At 46.9% G+C, this 22,032-nt stretch overlaps 1 protein-coding gene across 2 annotated transcripts in view; it reads left to right on the top strand.

The window, feature by feature from the left end:
• Positions 1-22,032, top strand: part of GSG1L (GSG1 like) — a 272,892-nt gene that overhangs the window by 95,547 nt on the left and 155,313 nt on the right. For both annotated transcript variants that reach the window (XM_024233794.3, XM_002826267.6), the window contains exon 2: positions 5,582-5,629. In XM_024233794.3, coding sequence (XP_024089562.1) covers positions 5,582-5,629 — 48 coding nt within the window. The remainder of the gene's footprint in view (positions 1-5,581; positions 5,630-22,032) is intronic.

Below are 22,032 nucleotides of genomic sequence, written 5' to 3'. Positions count from 1 at the left end.
ATGCCTAGCACATAAATCTTAAATATTATTGAGGTGCCCAGTTGGTGGTGAGAGCTGGGAGCCTGCTGCAGGAGGGCTGGCATCTTTCTTAGGCTCAGGAGGCACAGAGTGGAGGGCCCAGAATACTTCTATAAAAGTCTTGGGCCCATGAAAATGTTTTAGGGCCATGAAAATTCTACGGGCCTCTGAAAATGTTTTAGGGCCGGGCGTGGTGGATCATGCTTCTAATCCCAGCACTTTGGGAGATTGACGCGGGAGAATTGCATGAGCTCAGGAGTTTGAGACCAGCCTGGGTGACAGAGTGAGATCCCATCTCTACAAAAAATAAAAAAACTAGCCAGATGTGGTGGTATGTGCCTGTGGTCTCAGCTACTCAGGAGGCTGAGGCAGGAGGATCACTTGAACCCAGGAGTTCAAGGCTACAGTGAGCTATGATTGAGCCACTGCACTCCAGCCTGGGCAACAGGGCAAGACCTTATCTCTAAAAATAAAAACAAATAAACAAAAAAAGAAAAAAATTAATTTATTTTAAAATCAGAAGAAAATATAAACTTCTAGGTGAAGAAAATGCTTAATACTTAATATATTCATCTTTATGCTAATGTGGTTGTAAAATAGAATTCTTCTTATTATGTTTTGAAGTTTAAGAAGGGCCCCTAATAGGCAAAAATGTGCAAGGCCCACCAACATTTTAATGTGGCCTCGGGTGTTGGTCTGAATTTGGCCATTACATCTCCTCTATTCCAGCAATATAGCATGACAGAAAGTTTAAAACAATTCCCTCAAAATCCATCCACTCCAGCACAACACTTATATTACATTATATTATATTATATTACATTTTTTTGAGATGGAGTCTCACCCTGTCACCCAGGTTGGACTGCAGTGGTGCGATCTCCACTCACTGCAACCTCCACCTACCAGATTCAAGCGATTCTCCTGCCTCAGCCTCCCAAGTAGCTGGGATTACAGGCATATGCCAACACACCCAGCTAATTTTTGTATTTTTATCAGAGATGGGGTTTCTTCGTGTTGGCCAGGCTGGTCTCGAACTCCTGGGCTCAAGTGATCCTCCTGCTTCAGCCTCCGAAAGTGCTGAGATTATAGGCATGAGCCACCGTGCCTGACCAACACTTTTTAATTTTAATCCTCCCTTCTAGTTCTTGGCTGTCAGCAAACATCTCTTTCAGTGGGCTATAATCTCAGCACCTCTGATGAGCTGTGTGGCCCGGGATGGTCCCTCAGCTGCCCTGGGCCTTATTGTCTTTGTCTGTAATGGAAGGTGTGAGTCCTGCATCTCAGTACAGAGCACAGGGCGGGGGCAGGGGAAGCCAGAACGCTGGAACCACAGAGCAGGGTTCACCCATCTGTGGCCTCGTGATTCTTTGTAAGGAGTGACATAAATAAGAGAGGAAGCACCTCCTTGGCTCGACACTTAAGACCCTTTGTGATCTGACCCCTTCCTTCCTTCTCAGACTCATCTCCCACCGCTGCCTCCATCTCTGCCTTTGCATTGATATGGAGCTGGCAGGAGGTTCAGGAGGCCAAAGGGGCTTCAAGAGACCTTATCAGAGAACTTAGGAAGCTCCAAGCAGACAAATGAGTTGAGAATGCTGAAAGCTTCTAGATCGTTTTGACTCTTCAACCCACATTGGTTCCAATCTGTCTCTTTGCTGGGATCAGCAGTAACATCCTGAAGCCAGGGGTTGCAAACTCACCCTAGAGTTTATCCAATCTAGCGTCACAGGTGCCATCTCGGTGGTTTAGGTGAGGCTGGGGGCAGAGCAGTAGTGAGTGGTGGGGACTGTGGCAAACCAGAGAGCTTGCAGGTGCCTTATCTAAAGGAGGCACAGCTGCCCGGCCCCATGTGATTGTTGCTGTGTGGGATTGTGGGCTCAGCACAGCTGGATCTTCTGATTCTTTAAGAGAAAATTACAAATCTGAATTTGTAGGTAGCAATTTACCTATTTTTATGATACCGTGTGGGTCAAAGTTGTGAGCATAGGTCCAGCGTGCACCCCCTCTCTTTGTGAGAAAAGTCTAGAGGTTGGGCCATGATTTGCTCAGTGCTGCATCCTTGGTGGCCAGGACTGTGTCCCCGGCATCAGGGAGGCCTGGGAGGAAAGACTGAAGAGGGGAAGCTTCTTGTAGACATAAGATTTCAGCGGCATTCATTCATTTATTCATTCGTTTGCTCGTGTATTCATTCTCTTGCTCATTTGTTCACATATTCCTTCAATGTTGTTTGTTTGTTTCTTTTTTCCTAGATGGGGTCTTGCTCTGTTGCCCAGGCTGGAGTACAGCTTACTGCAGCCTCAACATCCTGGGCTCAAGTGATACTCCTGCCTCAGCCTCTCCAGTAGCTGGGACTACAGTCCCGTGCCACCACATCTGGCTAATTTTAAAATTTTTTGTAGAAATGGGGTCTTGCTTTCTTGCTCAGGCTGGTTGGAAAATATTTATTAAGCAGTCACTGTACACTAGGTTCTGTCGTAGCTGTTAGGAATCCATCCAGAAGGGAGATGGAGAGTGTCCGGGGAGGGACATTTGGAATTTTAGATAGATTAAATGGAAAGGCCTCCTTGGGAAAATAACATTTGAGAAAAATGACAAGGGAGAGGAGGAGTAAACCACTCAGGTATGTGAGTGAACAGTGCTGCAGGCAGCAGAGGCAGCCAGTGCAAAGGCCCTGAGGCAGGAGAATGCCCGACATGTTCAAAGATCAGCAAGGAGACCAAAATGACAGGAGTGGAGTGAGCGAGGGGGAAGACAGGAGGGAAAGAGGTCAGGGAGGTGATGGAGAGACAGATCACAGAGGGTCTTGCAAGCCACAGCGAGGACTTAGGCTCTGACTTGGGGTGAGTTGGGAATGCTGGGAGGGTTCTGAGCAGAGAAGGGACATAATCTGTTTTAGGTTATACCAGGATACTTCTGGTCACTGTGAGGATGGGGCAGCAACAGAGAGACCAGTGCAGAGGCTACTGCAGTGATCCCGGTGGGAACTGATGGTGGCTGGACCAGCGGAGGTGGCGAGAAGTGGCTGGATGCTAGATGCATTGGGAAGCTAGCGCCACAGATGAGATAAAGATGGCACCAGGGTTTTGGCCTGAGCACTTGGGGATGGAGGTGCCATTTACTAGCTGGGGATGCAGTGAAGACTTGGTCCCTGTCCTCACAGAGCTTGCAGCTTGTTGGGGGAAATAGACATTACTGTGTGTGTAAGCAGAGTCCGGTGTGAGCTTCTTCTATTTGTAAGAAAGGGTCTGGAAGAAGTAGAAAGTTCAGAAGAAGAAAAAGAAATTTTTAGGTGAAGAAAATGTTTAATACTTAATAGTAATATTGTATATTCGTCTCTATACCAATGTGACTGTAAAACATAATTTTAAAATTATTTTAAAATTAAATTAAATTAAATTTTATTTAAATTAAAAATTTTTGGCTGGGTACAGTGGCTCATACCTGTAATCCCAGCATTTTGGGAGGCTGAGGCAGATCACTTGAGGTCAGGAGTTCAAGACCAGCCTGGACAACATGGAGAAACCCCATCTCTACTAAAAATACAAAAATTGGCTGGGCGTGATGGTGGGTGCCTGTAATTCCAGCTACTCGGGGGGCTGAGGCAGGAGAATTGCTTCAACCCAGGAGGCGGAGGTTGCAGTGAGCCGAGATTGCACCACTGTACTCCAGCCTGGGCGACAGAGTGAGACTTTGTCTCAAATAGAATAAAACAAAATAAAATATTTAATTTTTGTGGGTACATAGTAGGTGTATATATTTATGGGGTACATGAGATGTTTTGACACAGGCAAACAATTCAACTATACTCTTTTAGTTATTTAAAAATATACAGTTAAGTTATTATTGACTACAGTCACCCTGTTGTGCTAGCAAATAGTAGGTCTTATTCATTCTTTCTAACTATTTTTTGTACCTATTTAGCATCCCCACTGCTCCCCACCGAATCCCCTACTACCCTTCCCAGCCTCTGGTAACCATCCTTCTACTCTCTATGTCCATGAATTCAATTTATTTGTTTTTTAGATCCCACAAATAAGTAAGAACATGCAAAGTTTGTCTTTCTGTGCCTGGCTTATTTCACTTAACATAATGACTTCTGGTTCCATCCATGTGGTTGCAAATGACAGCATCTCATTCTTTTTTATGGCTGAATAGTACTTCATTGTGTATATGTACCACATTTTCTTTATCCATTCATCTGTTGATGGTTAGGATGCTTCCAAATCTTGGATAGTGCTGCTATCCACAATTGATAAATACAATTGTGCTATCCACGATTTATCAACCGTGGATATTTTTAATTTATCAATTAAAAATACAACAATTTTTAATTAATTATTAAATTAATTTTTATTTAGGAAGGGGCTCATCAAGGCAAAATGACCCAAGGCCTACCAATGCCTCAATGTGGCTGTGGATGCTGATCCGCACTTTTTTTTTTTTTTTTGAGACAGAGTCTCCCTCTGTCGCCCAGGCTGGAGTGCAGTGGTGCGATCTTTGCTCACCTCTGCCTCCCAGGTTCAAGTGATTCTCCTGCCTCAGCCTCCCGAGTAGCTGGGACCACAGGTGCGCGCCACCACACCCAGCTAATTTTTGTATTTTTAGTAGAGATGGGGTTTCATCATGTTGGCCAGGATGGTCTCCATCTCTTGACCTCGTGATCTGCCCACCTCGGTCTCCCAAAGTATAATCTGCACATTGAATTTCCCTCCCTCTAGCCTTTGAGGAAACAATGTAACATTAAAAAAAGCATAAAGCAATTCATTCAAAATCCATCCACTCTAACACACCACTTTTTTTCTTTCTTTTAAATCCTCCCTTCCAGTTCTTGGCGGTCAGCACACTCTCTTTCAGTGAGTTATCATCTCAGTGCCACTAACTTGCACCTGAGACTCACACATGCAAAGGCAGACTCAGGATGGTGGCCGCGCCCCATAGAAATCCAAGGTGCTGTGAGAGTTACAACAGCGGGAGTGTGTTCCAGGCGGGGAATAGCATGTGCAAAGCCACGGTGGGAGGCTGCACAGGGGTGTACCAGAAACGGGGATAGAGGGAGAGGGCAGTGGGTAGACAGGCCAGTCAAGGCCTCTTCTGGGTCCACATATGGGAATTTGAACTTTCTCCTTTGGGAAGTCATCGAAGAGTTTCAAACAGGAGCAAGCTGTGTGTGCAGGTGTGTTGGATGTGATCAGAGCTGTGTTTTGAAATGATCCCTCCAGCTGCAGCGTGGAGAATGAATTGGAGAGGGGCAAGAGTGGAGGCCTGGGGAGGCCAGTGAGGAGGAGCGTGGATTCCGGGGGGAGGCTGTGGAAAGGGACCCAGTTGCTATCACGGAGGTGGAAGCAGTGGGCCTGGATGGATGGGGTCAGGAGGTGGGAGAGTTGGCAGTTTCGCCATCCGCACTCCTGGGATGTTGGGCTTCTAGGAATCAAGGTTGGAGAAAGATGTCACTGGGCTTGGGTCAGACACTGGCTTGCTCCAGGGCTCATGGGATGGGGGCAGGCAAACCTCGGAAGCCCACGTGTCCTTTCACATTCTGAAAATGCTTCTCTTCTTTTCAAAGGTGAAAAATGTCGCAGCTTTATTGACCTGGCCCCGGCGTCGGAGAAAGGTGAGTGTGGCCCCAGCTCAGCTGTGGCAGTTCCGCCCTCTCTGGGGACATCTTTCCTGCCTTGGTGGCTCCCCAAAGCCCTGCGATAGCGTCTTCTTCAGCATCCCTGGGCAACAGGGCCCTGGAAGCCAGACACCCTGTTGCAAAGCCCTGAGTTTCTTGAGCTCTCAGTAGAGTGGGAGAGGCTGGTGGATGGGGACTGTCTGCCCTCCCTGTCTGACAGAGTAGTCCTGAGGGTCACCACCCTTCCATTCTCTCCAGTGCATGCTGGGACTGTGGGAGGGATGATGGGGGTGTGGACATTTGGTTCAGGCAAGACCGGTGTTGGGGTTTGCCTCCAGCTGTAGGATTTGACCTTGGGGGAGGGAAGCCAGGTGCCTGGCCTTTGTCATCTCACAGGTGTGGGGAGGGCCAGTCTGATTGGATGCTGCCATCCAGAGAGGGCTCACTGGTGTTCAGAGCCCGACAGCAGAGGCTCTGAGCCCACAGAGATGTTCAGAGCTGTGCAAGGCAGTGACTGGATTATCAGGAGCAGGGCACAGCTTGAGTAGGGGGACAGCAGTCAGGATTAGGTTTAGCTGCAAGTAATAGTGACCCTAAATAACTGAATTCAATGGAGAAATTTATCTCCTTTATAAAAGTTTGAAAGTAGGCAATCCAAAGTGGCTCTGCTCCATGAAGTCCTCAGGATCCTGGCCCCTGCCACTCTCTCTGTTGTCCCACTGCCTTTTTCTTCATGGTCTAAGATGGCTGCCAGAGCACCAGCTATTGCATCTGCATTCCAGGCAGCAGGACACAGGAAGGGCAAACTCTAAGATTCCCAGAAGTTATCCCACAACACCTGCATATATCTCCTTGACCAGAACTAGTCACGTGGTCACACCCAGCTGGAAGGGAGGCTGGGAAATGTGGTCTTTATCCTGGGCAATGCTGTGCCTAGCTGAAAGTCAGGGATTTTGTTACTACTGAAGAACAAGAGAATGGGCACAGGAGGAGAGCCTGCCACAGGGACACGGGGGAGTGTGGCTGCCTCCTCACCTACCTACCCTCTGCCACCCAGGAGATAAGCTGCCAAGAGTGAAACAGGTATGCATGTCTCTTCAGATAGCCTGGAGATTAAGAGAGGGCTCTGGGCTTGGGAGTCAGGGGAGGGGAAACTGAGGAAGAAGGGCATCATGTGTCCTGGAAGCTGGTGACATTCTGTTTTGCAGACACCATCTTTTTGGAGCACTCCAGTCGAGTGGCAGCTGGTGAAGTTGAGGGGTAAGAGACAGGGAACCCACTAGGCCCTCAGTTTCCAGAAAGTGACAAGGACTCCCTACCCCCCAGCAGCCTCTTGGCAGTCAGGACCGCCTCCTCCATTTCTTTGATGTCCCCATGGCTGTGTCCTGTTTAATTGCTACATGTAGTCATCTCCAAAACATTTGGCTGGGTGGCTCAAGCCACAGCTTCCAAATTGAGATCACTGGGAAACACAATAATATGACCGCTGCACGGCTGATATTTGTTGAACTGTTACTATATGCCAGATATAGTGCCAAGCACGTTGCAAGCATCAACTGAGAAACCTCCCCACAACCCCATGAGGAAGGGGCTGTCATTCTCACTCCCACCTGACAGATGAGGAAACCAAGGCTTAGAGAGATGAAGTCACTTAGGTCTCACACCTCATGAGGGGCAGAGCTGGGTGAAATCCAGGCCTGTGCTTCACACCTCTCCACTGTCCGCAGCCCTCTGGGATGTGCATCCCACAATTCCCAAGGCCTTGGAGCTCCTGGGTCAACTTTGCTCCAAATCTGGCTTCCAGAAAGCAGGGCCTGTGTATGTGCACATGCATGTGTGCGTGTGTCCCGGGTGAAGGTGAGTGTGCGTGTGCACGAGCGGCTGCTGCTACGTGTGTGCATGCATGCATGCCTGTGGATGAGCCGGGTGAGCAAGTGTGAACGTGGACATGGAGGCGTGTACACATGCGTGCACATGTAAGTGCAGGTGCCTTGTGTGCCCATGTGTGCATAAGCACAGGTGCGTTCTAGGGTGAGCACATACAGGTTGTGTGCCCATACAGGTGCGTTCTAGGGTGAGCACATACAGGTTGTGTGTGAGTGTATGTGTGAATGTGAGTACGTGTGTGTGTGCATGTCTGTGTACAGTGGCAGGTGGGTGGCCTGTGAGTGTATGTGTGAATGTGAGTACGTGTGTGTGTGCATGTCTGTGTACAGTGGCAGGCGGGTGGCCTGTGCCCCTCCAGAAGGCATCAGGCCTTTATTTTGCTTCTTTTACAAGAGCCCCAAAGAGGTTGTACCTTTGTGTTTTACTGGCCTTGTGATTTTACTTTTAGGGCTTGGCAGCCACGCCGAGAACCTTCTGGCTATGTATATAAAAATGTTTACAAGGAGGCTGAGTGGGCTGGCTTTGCCACTGAGGTGCTGAATGATTTTCATGTACTCGCTGTCTCTCAAACACTGTAGCTCTTGCTTGAAGTCGCAGGGTTTGGTCCAAGGCAGCCCGTGTGGCCTCTCCCCATGTATACGGGCCCAGCCCTTCCAGTAGACACCGGCAGTAACGTGGCACCCTCAGACCCATCCATTTTCTCCCCACCACATTCAGCTTCTCCATTTCACAGAGTAACCTGAGGGCAGAGAGACAAGGGACTTGTTCCCAGCCACACTGGGAGTGCAGGGTTGGATGTCCACACTCAGCTGTGTTCTCACCCAAGGAATACTCTTTCCCTATGTTATGGCTCCTGCACCGGCTCCCTCTGGGACCTACCTCCTGGTATCTTTCTGGTCCTCCTCCACATACGATAATCATGACACTGGCACTAACTGGCTTTCACATGGTACTTACTGTGTGCCAGGTGCTATGCTGAGAGCTTGGCACACGTTGGCTCCTGTAATCCCTGTTTTACAGGTGAGGAAACTGAGGCACAGAGCGACCACACAGCTGGAAAATGGGGGAACTGGGATTTGAACCTGAACAGTCTGGCTCTTAAATATCTGGTTCTCCTGCTGAAAAGCTTAGGGCTTCTGAGGGGATATCTGTACCCCTGGGGTATATCTGTACCCCCTTTATCAGCTGAGGTCGGATGAGTGCTTCCCTTGTGCCTCCAGCTCCTTCCCACCTGGAAAACCTGGGGCACGATTTCAAGATTTCCAGGCCCTTCTCAAATGCCACTTCCCCGTTCCCATTTTCTCCAATCCCTCTTGTCCCCTGCTCACCTACCCTCTGCTTCCTGGCAAAATATTTGTCCGTCATCAGTTTCTTACCGTAGCATCACACATTTTTCTTCATTTGCCTGACTATTCTAGTTTTGTGTTTTACATGGGAAATGTCTTTTTTGTTTTATGCTAGCCTAAGCCATAACCATTTTTTATCTGGATTCCTGCCACAATCTTGTAAGTGGTTACCTCCTTTCATTCTTGCCCCCTGATTTGCTTGGTATCCCGAATGATCTGTATTTTATATTTTGAGATGGGGTCTTGCTCTGTTGCCCAATCTGTAGTGCAGTGGTGCGATCATAGCTCACTGCAGCCTTGAACTCTTGGGCTCAAGCAATCCTCCGCCTCAGCCTCCCGAGTAGCTGGGACTACAGGTGCGCGCTACCACACCCCATGCCTGGTGCCCAAATGGTCATTTTTTCTTTCTTTCTTCCTTTCTCCCTTCCTCCCTTCCGCCCTTTTGCCCTTTCTTTCTCTTTCTCTCTTTCTTTCTCTCTTCTTCTCTTCTCTTCTCTTCTCTCCCTTCCCTCCTCCTCCCTCCCCCTCCCTTCCCTTCCCTTCCCTTCCTTTCCCCTCCCCCTCCCCCCTCCCCTTCCCTCCCCTTCCCTCCCCTTCCCTCCCCTTCCCTCCCCTTCCCTTCCCGTCTCATCCTGTCTCGTCTTGTCTTGTCTCTTCTCTTCTTTTCTTGACACAGTTTCACTCTGTTGCCCAGGCTGGAGTGCAGTGGCACGATCTTGGCTCACTGCAACCTCCGCCTCCTGGGTTCAAGCGATTCTCCTGCCTCAGCCTCCCGAGTAGCTGGGGTTACAGGCATGTGCCACCATGCCCGGCTAATTTTTTTTTTTTTTGTATTATTAGTAGAGACGGGGTTTCATCATGTTGCCCAGGCTGGTCTCAAACTCCTGGACTCAAGTGATCCTCCCACATCGGCCTCCCAAAGTGTTGGGATTACAGGCATGAGTCACTGTGCCTGGTCAAGTGAACCCCTATCCTGAAGCTACCTAGGAAACCCCAACCAACAGCCAGTTCATTAGCACACGTAAGACACTCTCATCACTCCAGAGGTTTCAAGGGTTTTAGTAGCTGTTTGCCAGGAGCCATGAGACCAAATATATGGTTTTTATTATATCACAGTGTCATGATTATACACACTTGTTATAGAAATTTTAACAACCCCGGCCGGGTGTGGTGGCTCTTGCCTGTAATCCCAGCACTTTGGGAGGCTGAGGTGGGCAGATCACCTAGGGTCAGAAGTTTGAGACCAGCCTGGCCAACATGGTGAAACCCTGTCTCTACTAAATATACAAAAATTAACTGGGCATGGTGGCGCACACCTGTAATCCCAGCTACTTGGGAGGCTGAGGCAGGAGAATGGCTTAAACTGGGAGGTGGAGGTTACAGTGAGCCAAGATCGTGCCACTGCACTCCAGCCTGGGCAAAGAGCAAGACTCTGTCTCAAAAAAAAGAAAAAGAAATTTTGATAACCCCAAGTGTGTAAATTACAGATGAAAGTCTCTTATAAACCCACCCTTGGGTATTTCATATGAATGGTTTGGTTTATCAGTTCTTGAAAAAAAATGTATAAATACACACACGTATGTACATACATATATTTGATATATAAAATCATGGTTTGCTTTTCATGTCAGTACATAGAACTCGTCCTTATCTTGAAACAGGTGTAGGATATTCTATCGCATGGTGACATGGTGACTGATATAGGTTTTTTTTTTTTTTTTTTTTGAGATGGAGTCTCATTCTTGTCTCTTGTTGCCCAGGCTGGAATACAGTGGCATGATCTCGGCTCACTGCAACCTCCACCTCCCAGGTTCAAGCAATTCTCCTACCTCAGCCTTCCGAGTAGCTGGGATTACAGGCACCTACCACCATGCCCGGCTAATTTTTGTATTTTTAATACAGACACGGTTTCACCAAGTTGGTCAGGTTGGTCTCAAACTCCTGACCTCAGGTGGGCCTGCCTGCCTCAGTCTCCCAAAGTGCTGGGATTACAGGAGTGAGCCACCGTGCCTGGCCTGTGACTGATATAGTTTGAATGTGTGTCCTCTCTACATCTCATTTTGAAATGTGACCTTCAGTGCTGGAAGTGGGGCCCAGTGGGAAGTGTTTGAGTCATGGAGGTGGATCCCTCGTGAATGACTTGGTGCCTTCCCCTTGGTAATGAGTGAATTCTCACCGCATTAGTTCACACTGGAGCTGGTTATTTAAAAGAGCCTGGCACCTCCTCTCCTCTCTTTCTCACTGTCTCTCTTGCCACGTGACATGCCTGCTCCCTCTCCATCTTCCACCATGAGTAAAAGCTTCCTGAAGCCTCACCAGAAGCCAAGCAGACACTGGCGCCATGCTTGTACAGCCTGCAGAACTGTGAGCCAAATAAACCTCTTCTTTGTAAATTACCCAGCCTCAGGTATTTATAGCAGTGCAACATGGACTATCATGTATATTGACATGTGTTTAAACCAGGCTCTCTAGCTGAACTGCACTTGAGTGCTCTGAATAACAGTGACTTGTGCACATCTCTCTGTCCCCTAGAAGCCCAGGGCCCTCGGTGGGTAGCATAATTTCTTATTTACCTCTGGGTCTCCAAGTCTTAGCCCAGCACTGGAGTACCACTGGCAAGACAGTATAAACAGTATAACAAAGGTCTGCACAGTAGATTGTGCCAGGCAGAGAAGAAGAAAGTGATCAAAGATGCCTGAGCAACTTAAGATGAAATGTACAAACGCAGATCAACAGCAATGCCTCCATGTTATGAACTTTTGTATTTTTTATTTTTTGGTGGAGTCCTGCTCTGTCACCCAGGCTGGAGTGCAGTGGCATGATCTCGGCTCACTGCAAACTCTGCCTCCTGGGTTCAAGCGATTCTCGTGACTCAGCCTCCCGAGTAGCTGGGACTGCAGGCGCGTGCCACCACATCCTGCTATTTTGTATTTTTAGTAGAGACTGGGTTTCGTCATGTTAGCCAGGCTGATCTTGACCTCCTGACCTCAGGTGATCCAACCGCCTTGGCCTCCCAATGTGCGGGGATTACAGGCATGAGCCACCGCACCCAGTTGATGTTGTGAACTTGATACTGAACATGCAGAGAAAAGTTTCTCCTACTTCCTTGTCTTCCTCCTCAAGGCTTCCTTTGTCTCTCAGAACCTCAATCATTTATTCACTAGGGCAAAAGTCTCCTACCAAATAATTGTGACCCACAGGATAATCTTAAAACCTGGTGCATTGGCCAGTGAGACTGACAATAATGTTATGTAATGAGCTATCACACAACTCTCAGTGGCATTCACACAACTCAGTGGCATTCACACAGTTTTTTTTTCTCACATGCCTGTGGGTTTTCTTGAGTTTAGCTCATGTCAGAAGGCTTGGTTCCAGGATATAGGCTGGGCTCAATCTGCCCCACTTGTGTCTGTTCAGGTAGAGGGGATAGTAGGTGCTTGGTGGAGATTTTTTCATGGTAATGACAGAAATGCAAGATGGGGAGCCAACTGCACAAGCACATTTTAAACCTTGTTTGGATCCTATCCACCAACATCCCATTGGCCACAGCCAGTCCCATGGCCAAGTCCAACGTCAATGGGGCAAGAAGTATACTGCTCACATGGAGGAATGGGTGGGGTGTTTGGAGTGAATGTTTGCTGATCAATAATTTAAGTGACCACACCCGGACCTGACTATAGGTCTCAAGGATGGGTGGCAGCTGGAACCAGCCTGGCTGGATTTCTGGTCATGAGTGTGAGACTCATTAATTTGCTTGTCAAGGTCTCCTCTGGTCATTGTCAGGATCTTTATTTCTCCCAAAGTGACCTAAATATTTGAATATTTATCTATAACCTGGTTAGCATCAGGCTGCTAAATGGTCTATTATTTCTTCCTGTTCTGAGATTGAAGAACTATTTTATGTGCACAGCTTTTGGCCAACTTTCTGGTTAAAAATAGATAACTATTAACTGTTGTGAAACCTTTCAGATTAACCAACTATCATTAAACTTTCTAGATTAACCAACTATCATTAAACTTTCTAGTTTCAAAAGAAAACTGTTCATCCTTTTTGCAAATTATTGGCAAATGTGTAAATGTTCTCTCAATGTCTTCAAAGACAACTGGCTAATTATAATAACACTTCCTCCTTTCCTTCTTCCCTCCCTCCTGTCCTTCCTTCCTTCCTTCCTTCCTTCCTTCCTTCCTTCCTTCCTCTTCTCTTATGGAGTCTTTTGACCTCCAGCCCCATTTTGACTCAATGATTATCTAGGGCTGTTATTCTGGAAGCCCTTTTTACCATTATTTTGAAATTTCCTCCCCTCTCTCATGTCGGCTCCACTGCTTCCTGGATCCCAGGTAGTCTTCTTTCTGGATTACTTCCTCATTTTGGGGAAAAATATCTTCCAGTAACTTCCTGAGAAAGACAGCATGGTTGTCTCATGTTGTTTTTATTCCTCTGTCACACTTGACTAGATGTTTTGCTGGGTATAAAATTTTAGGTTGCAAATAATTTTCCCACAAAATTTGGGAAGGATTGGCTGCTCCCTTGTCTTCCAGACTCCAGTGTTGTTGAGAATTTCAATGTTATTCTGATTCTTTTGCGTGATCTGATTTTTTCCCCTCTCTGGAAGCTTTTAATATCTTATTTTCTGTTCTCACTTTTTTTATCTTCCATTTTCATTTTTATTTGCCTTTTTATTTATTCCTCAGATATTTATTCAATTTTTATATTTCAATCAGCCAGTCTACTTTTAACATTTCCACAGTCATACTTTTAATTTTAAGAGCTTTTTCTTGTTATAGGAATGCTCTTTTTTTAATAGTGTCCTGCTTTTGTTTTATGGACACAATATCTTCTCATATTTCTCCAATGATATTAATTTTTTTAAGTTTGCTTCTCTACCCTTTAATGTCTCCGTTTCTTCCAAGTTCTTTTGCCTATTTTATTTTAATTTCGACCTCTGTCTTTTATATTGTTTTCCTTAAACATCTGATGTTCATGTTTAACAGTGAGGTGCGAACTTACTATTTTGAAGCTCAAGATACAGTGGAGATGGGGAGAATATTGGCCAATGGACTTCCCAATCATCTGAGCTATAAACTCCTCATCCAAAAAGTTCATTTGGGCCAGGCATGATGGCTCACGTCTGTGATCCCAGCACTTTGGGAGGCTGAGGCAGGAGGATTGCTTGAGGCCAGGAGTTCCAGACCAGCCTGGGTAACACAGTGAGAACCCTGCTTCTACGAAAAATTTAAAAATAAAATTAACTGGACATGGTGGTGAGTACCTGCAGTCCTAGCTACTCAGAAGGCTGAAATGGGAGGATTGCTTGAGCCAGGGAGTTCAAGGCTGCAGTGAGCTAGGATTGTACCACTGCACTCCAGCCTGGGTGACAGGGCAAAACCCTGTCTCAAAAACAAAATGAAACAAAACAAAAAGTTCATCTGATCAACCCATACCCACTGTCACGAGGCTTTTTCTCTTGCACTCATCAGTTTCCCGCAAGAGGAGCTCTCCCATCTCCAGTGTATTAATAAACTCAGCCACCAGCATTCTGGGAATCAAATGGGGGGCCTGGGAGGTATCTCAGTGGCACACATGTAGACTTTCACTTAATTCTTGGTTTTCGGTATGGAGCTCAGCTGGGCCCGTTCCTCTATTCGAAGGATTTTCTGAAGTTTCCTCTGTGGCTTCCTCCATGCAGGTAGTCAACTTCCAGCCTTCTCCTATCTGCTAAGTCATTAACCACCTATTCATGAAATTTCTCGCTTTTAAAATGTTGCTGCCATCTTTTTTTTTCTGTTGTTATCTCTTGTCACATCCTCTTTGTTCTGAGGATTTATGACTTTCTTACTCCTTAACTGTAATGACTGGCGATATTGAAAGAGGTGGCCTTCGGTTCAGCCCCGTGTTCAGTCCCAGGTTTGACTTTGTAAACCCAGGTCTCTCTCCTGAGCTCTAGATTCCACCTCCAACTGCCTCCTGGACACTTCCTCCTGAGTGCCCCCAGGGACTGCAAACTCAGCTGGTCCACAATATAAAACACTTGACCCTTCTTTGTCCATTGTCCTGTCTTAACCATTGTCTGCTCTGATTCCAAAGCCAGGAACCAGAAGGTCATCCTCAACTCTTTCCAAATTCAATTATTTGACAAGTTCAGTTTCTTTTGTTTCATAAATATCTTTGTTTGTTTGTTTTTTTGAGATGGAGTCTTGCTGTGTCGCCTAGGCTGGAGTGCGGTGGTGCAATCTCTGTTCACTGCAGCCTCTGCCTCCTGGGTTCCAGCAATTCTCCTGCCTCAGCCTTCCGAGTAGCTGGCATTACAGGCATGCACCACCATGCCTGGCTAATTTTTATATTTTCAGTAGAGATGAGGTTTCACCATGTTGGCCAGGCTGGTTTTGAACTCCTGACCTCAAGTGATCTGCCCACCTTGGCCTCCCAAAGTGCTGGGATTACAAGCATGAGCCATTGCACCCGGCCTATCTCCTAAATATCTTTTGCATTGGTGCGTCTTCTCTATCTCCACTGTCACAGCCCCTTTCTGCTTCTCATCACATCTCTCCTGCCATGACAATAATCTCTCAGTTGGCCTCCCAGACTCCAGTCTGTGCTGCTTAAAATCCATTCCTCAATGCTCATCAACACACCTAATGGAAAACTATACAGCAACAAAAATGAACAATGTACAGCCAGGCATGGTGGCTCATACCTGTAATCCTAGTGCTTTGGGAGGCCAAGGTGGGAAGATTGCTTGAAGCCAGGAATTTGAGACCAGGCTGGGCAAGATAGCAAGACCCCATCTCTATGAAAAATTTATAAATTAGCCCAGTGTGGTGGCACGCACCTGTACTCCCAGCTACTTGTGAGGTTGAGGCAGGAGGATCACTTGAGCCCAGGAGGTGGAGGCTGCAGTGAGCTGTAATCATGCTGCAATCCAGGCTGGATGACATAGTGAGACTCTGTTTCTAAAAGAAAAAGAAAAGAAAAAAACAAATACGACTGCTCACAACATGGATGTTAAGTAAAAGAAACTGCATTCAAAAGAATACATTCCATATGATTGCATTCCTATAAAACCGGAAAATGCAGAAGCCCTGTCTGTATTGCTAGAAGTCGGGTCAGTGGTTGCCCTTGCAGAGAGGTGTAACTGAAAGGGAACTTGCGGAGGGCTTGGCAGCTGGCAGCATTATGTTTCTTGATCTGAGTGCTAATTATGTGTATGTGTTCAGTTTAAAGGAAGTTCACCAAGCTGCACGCTTAGGATATATGCAGTTTTCTGTATGCGTGTTATATACTTTGCTAAAAAGGAAAGAAAAATGTTTCCTATGCTGAATTTCAAATTTTCTTTCTAAAATGAAAATCCAGTTGCATCAGGCCCCTGCTGAAAACCTTTGCATGGCTCTCAAACATACACAGGGCATTTTAACCTGGCATTTATGGCCCAGCACGGTCTAGTTCTTGTCTGCCTTTTCAATCCCTGCCTCCTACAATCCCTTATGTGAATCCTGTGCTCCAGTCCTGATGCCCTGCACACATCCATTTCCCCCAAACTATCCATCACCTCTCATGCCTCTGTGCCTTTGCATGTGCTGTTCCCTCTGCCTGACTTGCCTTTACCACCTCGTTTGCTTTGCAAACTTATATTCATCCTTCAAAACCCAGCTTAGAAATGACCTTTTGTGAAAAGCTATCCCTAAACCCCCAGAGGAACCTACTTACAGAGACTGGTCCTCTGAGCACTGATCCTGCTGTGTTGTGGTGACCTCCTCCAGCAGGCTGGACACTCCCTCAACACAAGCACTGCATCTTGTCTTTGTGGCGCCTGTGTCCCCGATGGGGCTGTACAGAGCAAGAATTTAGTAAAGGTTTGTTGAATGAATGAATAGATGAATGAGTGAATGAATAGGGTCCAGGTTATAGATAGTGGGTGGCCCATTTGGGCTTAGGAACCTGGATCTGACTCCTGAAGCTGTGATCTCCTCTGACCCACCTGGATTGAGCTGTGTTTTAAGTTGTTTCTGCTCCCTGCTCCTGTTTCTTGGTGCCCTGGGATTTCTGGCAGCCACCAGCCAGCAATTTTTGTGAAACAATCTCCAAAGCTTGTAGCTTTCATTTGTTTAATATTTCAGGGATGTGTAACAATGTGGTTGGCTCCATGGTCACACTCTTGAGTCTTATGTGAGTCATTTCTCACTTCAGTTCCTATAATAGTCTCTTGTTGGTTCCCTCAACCTCTCTGTTCTCCGCCTGAAATCGATTTACAATTCTGCTGCTCACTTAATTTATTTAGTGCATTTTATTGATTTATGTCAGAACTGAAACGTGCATAGATCAGAGCATGCTGAGCAGAGAGGGGAGCCCCTCTCCACAGCTGCTTCCACAGCTGCCCAAACTGACATCTGAGCTAAAAACAGGTCAACCTGCAGCCGGAATACGCCAGGTGGCTAGAGCATCTTTGTGCCTGAGAGTTAATCAATGCTCTTTACACCCCTGGCTGTCTGGGGAGCCCTCCATCAACCTTCATGAGCCAACCCAAAGGTCCTGCCTCCACAAAGCCCTCCCTCATCCCCAGACTGCATCAATTACTCTCACTCGATGCTCCCGAGGGACTGGGTACCTCCTGGTGGTCCAGGGCCCAGAAACATGGAAGCTGTGATTCTTTCCATTTCAAAGAAATAGACATTTCAAGACAGTGTTGTGCAAAAGGCAACACTGAGTATCTCAGTGCTGGGAACCTGGCAGGTGCTCACTGGACATAGCTAAGTGACTGAAGTGTGGAAGGAAGGGAGAGGCCAGAGAGGTCAACTGCCTTGCTCAAGGTCACACAGCAGGTTTAGGTCAGAGTCAGCCTCAGCTTCTAGGCTTCGAGGTTTTCAAGCCTACCCTGCTACCCACCCTTCCTTCCCAGCCATCCCTCGAGACGCATTTGCTTGAGAAACACACCTGGCCCTCCCACCTCCTTAATTCTGAAGTGCTGGTTCTGCCACTTTCTTTTCTGAATTTCTGGATTCCTCTAATTATATGCTCTTATTAAAGGTGATTAAATCCCTAAGCCTGGTGGAAGATTGCTCCTGGAGATCACAACATCTAATAATTGCTTTAGTTGCTCTAATTCCAATTATTCAAGATTATCTTTCCAGGTAATTAGGTATTTGGGCAGTCTTGCCTGCTTGCTCTTCCACAGAGCATCATATTAACCCCAAACGGTGACCAGCCTTCATGTTTTGTAATTGGAAATGTTTCTCCATGGCAAATAGACTCTGTTAAGGGTAAACAGTGGTAATTTAAATTTCTAAATGGCTCTGTGGTCTTAGCATGCTTTGCTATGAGAAATGATAATGTAACTCGAAGGCTCACGATTTGTACTGATCTGTATGAATGGCGTGGGGTTGGGCAGTGAACATCCTGTATGAGGGGCCCAGGGATTCACAGATAGGGTTAAAGAAGACAACATCATCATACATGTCTATACTCGCACCTCATTGCTAAACCACACTGCCTGTGTTATGCTGGAAATCTGGAACACTATTTTGTCATGTTTCCTTTTTGTTTGTTTTTTTTTATTTTTATTTTTTGAGACGGAGTCTCACTCTGTCACCCAGGCTGGAGTGCAGTGGAGCGATCTCGGCTCACTGCAAGCTCCGCCTCCCGGGTTCACGCCATTCTCCTGCCTTAGTCTCCTGAGTAGCTGGGACTACAGGCGCCTGCCACCTCGCCTGGCTAATTTTTTTGAATTTTTAGTAGAGACGGGGTTTCATCGTATTAGCCAGGATGGTCTCGATCTCCTGACCTCGTGATCCGCCCGCCTCGGCCTCCCAAAGTGCTGGGATTACAGGCGTGAGCCACCGCGCCCGGCCTGTCATGTTTCCTTTTTATTTTTTAGAGATGGGGTCTCACTCTATCGTCCAGGCTGGAGTGCAGTGGTGCAGTCGTAGCTCACTGTAACCTCGAACTTCTGGGCCCAAGCAATCCTCCCACCTCAGCTTCATGAGTAGCTGGGACTATAGGCTTGTGCCACCACCCTTGGCTACTGTCTTGAGAAATTCTTAATAATCTTTCAACGAAGGGCTCTGCATTTTCATTTCACGCTGCCTTCCCAATTTCGGCCGTGTGCCATACCCGCCTCCCATACCACTGCTCATTTACTATTTCTGTTCACATTCATTCACTGAAAAAGTCTAATTATTTTAGTCTCCTCCTGAGCAGTAATATCTGTCAACTCATAGTTTTAGCATGCCAGTTTATTTTTTCAAGATGCTTTCAAATTAATAATAATAATAATGATAAGAGTAGGGGCAGTGGTTCATGCCTGTAATCCAGTACTTTGGGAGGCCAAGGTGGGAGGACTGCTTGAGCCCAGGAGTTAGAGACCAGCCTTGGCAGCATAGCAAGACCCCTGTCTCTACAAAAAATAAAAAATTAGCTGGGCATGGTGGCACGTGCCTGTAGTCCCAGCTACTTGGAAGGCTGAACTGGGAGGATTACTTGAGCCCGGGAGGTAGAGGCTGTCGTGAGCCATGACTGAGCCACCACATTCCAGTCTGGGTAACAGAGTGAGATCTTTTCTCAAAAAAAATTAATAATAATAATAGATCAGGTGCGGTGGTTCACACCTGTAATCCCAGCACTTTGGGGGGCCGAGGTGGGCGGATCACCTGAGGTCAGAAGTTCAAGACCAAGGCGGGCATGGTGGCTCATGCCTGTAATCTCAGCACTTTGGGAGGCCGAGGCGGGTGGATCACGAGGTCAGGAGATTGAGACCATCCTGGCTAACATGGTGAAACCCCGTCTCTACTAAAAATACAAAAAATTAGCTGGGTGAGGTGGCGGGCACCTGTAGTCCCAGCTACTTGGGAGGCTGAGGCAGGAGAATGGCGTGAACCCAGGAGGTGGAGCTTGCAGTGAGCCGAGATCGAGCCACTGCACTCCAGCCTGGGCAACAGAGAGAGACTCTCAAAAAAAAAAAAAAAAAAGAAGAAGAAGTTCAAGACCAGCCTGGTCAACATGGTGGAATCACGTCTCTACTAAAAATACAAAAATTAGCTGGGTGTGATGGTGGGCGCCTGTCATCCCAGCCACTTGGGAGGCCGAGGCAGGAGAATCATTTGAACTTGGCAGGTGGAGGTTGAAGTGAGCCAATATCACGCCACTGCACTCCAGCCTGGGCAACAGAGCGAGACCCTGCCTCAAAATAATAAGAATAAGACTAAGAATAGGAATACCAAAACCTTATTTCTGTTTTAGCAACATGCCAGGCCCCCTTGATTCCCCAACAACTTGAAAAGATTGTGCTGCTGTTACACTAGGTTATGGATGGGGAAACTGAGGCCCAGGAAGTTTACATGTCTTTCCCAACCAAGATCATGTGTGTTGTAAGTGGCAGAGGTGGCTCTGAACCTGGGTAGGGGCTGCAGAGTCCTAGGCTTTGCCATTTTACTTCCTGTCCCCAGGTGAATTAATAAAATAGAAAAGACTCCCCCAGCAAGGAGGGAAGGAGTGAAATCCAGTGAAAGGAAAGGGTGAGGTAATTGTCAGCCAGGTAGGGCTGGGGAGGAATAAAGGGCCGTCACACAACGGGGGTGACACTTGTGATTCTCTGAGGCCCTCCAGCCTCAGGCACCTCCTTCTGCTTTCTTCTTGTTGTGCTTCTAGTTCCAGGAAAATAGTCTGACCCTTGTGCATGGAATGTCAGAGTGCAAAGGGCTCTGAGAGCCGGTCCCACTTGCTTCATTTAACAGACGAGGAAATTGAGGCCCGGAGATAAAACTCTTTGTGGCTGCCATGGACTGAGCATATTAAGTATGCCTCCTGCACACCGGTCCTTAAGATATAGGGTCCTCTCTCTGGGGCAACTTCCCTTAGCCTGGCCCTGACATATACAGTAAGCACTCACTGAGCATACTCATCCCTTTCATGCATGTTATCACACAACCCACAGAGAACTTTTCTTTCTTTCTTTCTTTCTCTCTCTCCCTCTCTCTCTCTTTCTCTCTTTCTTTCTTTCTTTTTCTTTCTCTCCTTCCTTCCTTCTCTTTCTCTTCTTTCTTTCTTTCTTTCTTTCTTTCTTTCTTTCTTTCTTTCTTTCTTTCTTTCTTTCTTTCTTTCTTTCTTTCTTTCTTTTTCTCCTCCTCCTCCTCCTTCTTCTTCTTTCTTCTCCTTTTTTCAGATCAGGAAGCTGTGCTCAGAGAGGTTAAGAAACATTAGCCAGGCGTAGTGGTACATACCTGTAGTCCTAGCTACTCGGGAGGCTGAGGTGGGAGGATCACTTGAGCCAGGGAGGTCGAGACTGTAGTGAGCTGTGATTGCACTACTGCACTCCAGCCTGAGTGACAGAGCAAGACTCTGTCTCAAAACAAAACAAAACAAAACAAAACTAAACAAAACAAAAACAAAACTTGCTCCAGGTCAGTAGCAGGGCTTGGATTTAGATGCAGAGCTTTGAGAGCTAGGCTCTGGTTTCAGATTCCAGCTCTGGCTTTCTAGTGGTGGGGCCTCAGGCATGCTGTTGATCCTTTTAGTGACTCCATTTCTTCATCTGTAAAATAGGGATAATAGCGTCCACTTTGTGGGATTCTTCTGAGAATCAAGTGGGATAATCCATGTGAGGAGTTAGCACAACGTCTGGCTCAACCTTCAGCTTGAATATCCTGTTGGATTTCCCCCATCTCTTCAGTGTGGCCCAGCCAGCTGGAAGGCTAACTTGGAATAACTCAGTTTGCGTTTATTTCTACTCAGCTAAAACATTCAACTAAGCTTTATAGAATAATGCACAGAATTCCATTCACAGCCTGATACTCTCATACCCCTTGCTTCATTTAATTCTTTCTTTTTTTCTTTTTTTTTTTTTTGAGACAGAGTCTCGCTCTGTCACCCAGGCTGGAGTGCAGTGGTGCGATCTCGGCTCTCTGCAACCTCTGCCTCCTGGGTTCAAGTAATTCTTTTGCCTCAGCCTCCTGAGTAGCTGGGATTACAGGTGCCTGCCACAACACCCAGATAATTTTTGTATTTTTAGTAGAGACAGGGTTTCGCCATGTTGCCCAGGCTTGTCTTGAATTCCTGACCTCAAGTGATCTGCCCACCTTGGCCTCCCAGAGTGCTGGGATTACAGGCGTGATCCACCGCGACTGACCTCATTTAATTCTTTCAGCAGCTCTTTGGGGTAGGTACTATGATCTCTGCTT

The sequence above is a fragment of the Pongo abelii genome, chromosome 18, assembly GCF_028885655.2.
Source record: "Pongo abelii isolate AG06213 chromosome 18, NHGRI_mPonAbe1-v2.0_pri, whole genome shotgun sequence".
Taxonomy (NCBI): Eukaryota; Metazoa; Chordata; class Mammalia; order Primates; family Hominidae; genus Pongo; species Pongo abelii.
Note: the sequence above shows the minus strand (reverse complement) of the source record. Positions and strands in the feature narration are given on the sequence as shown.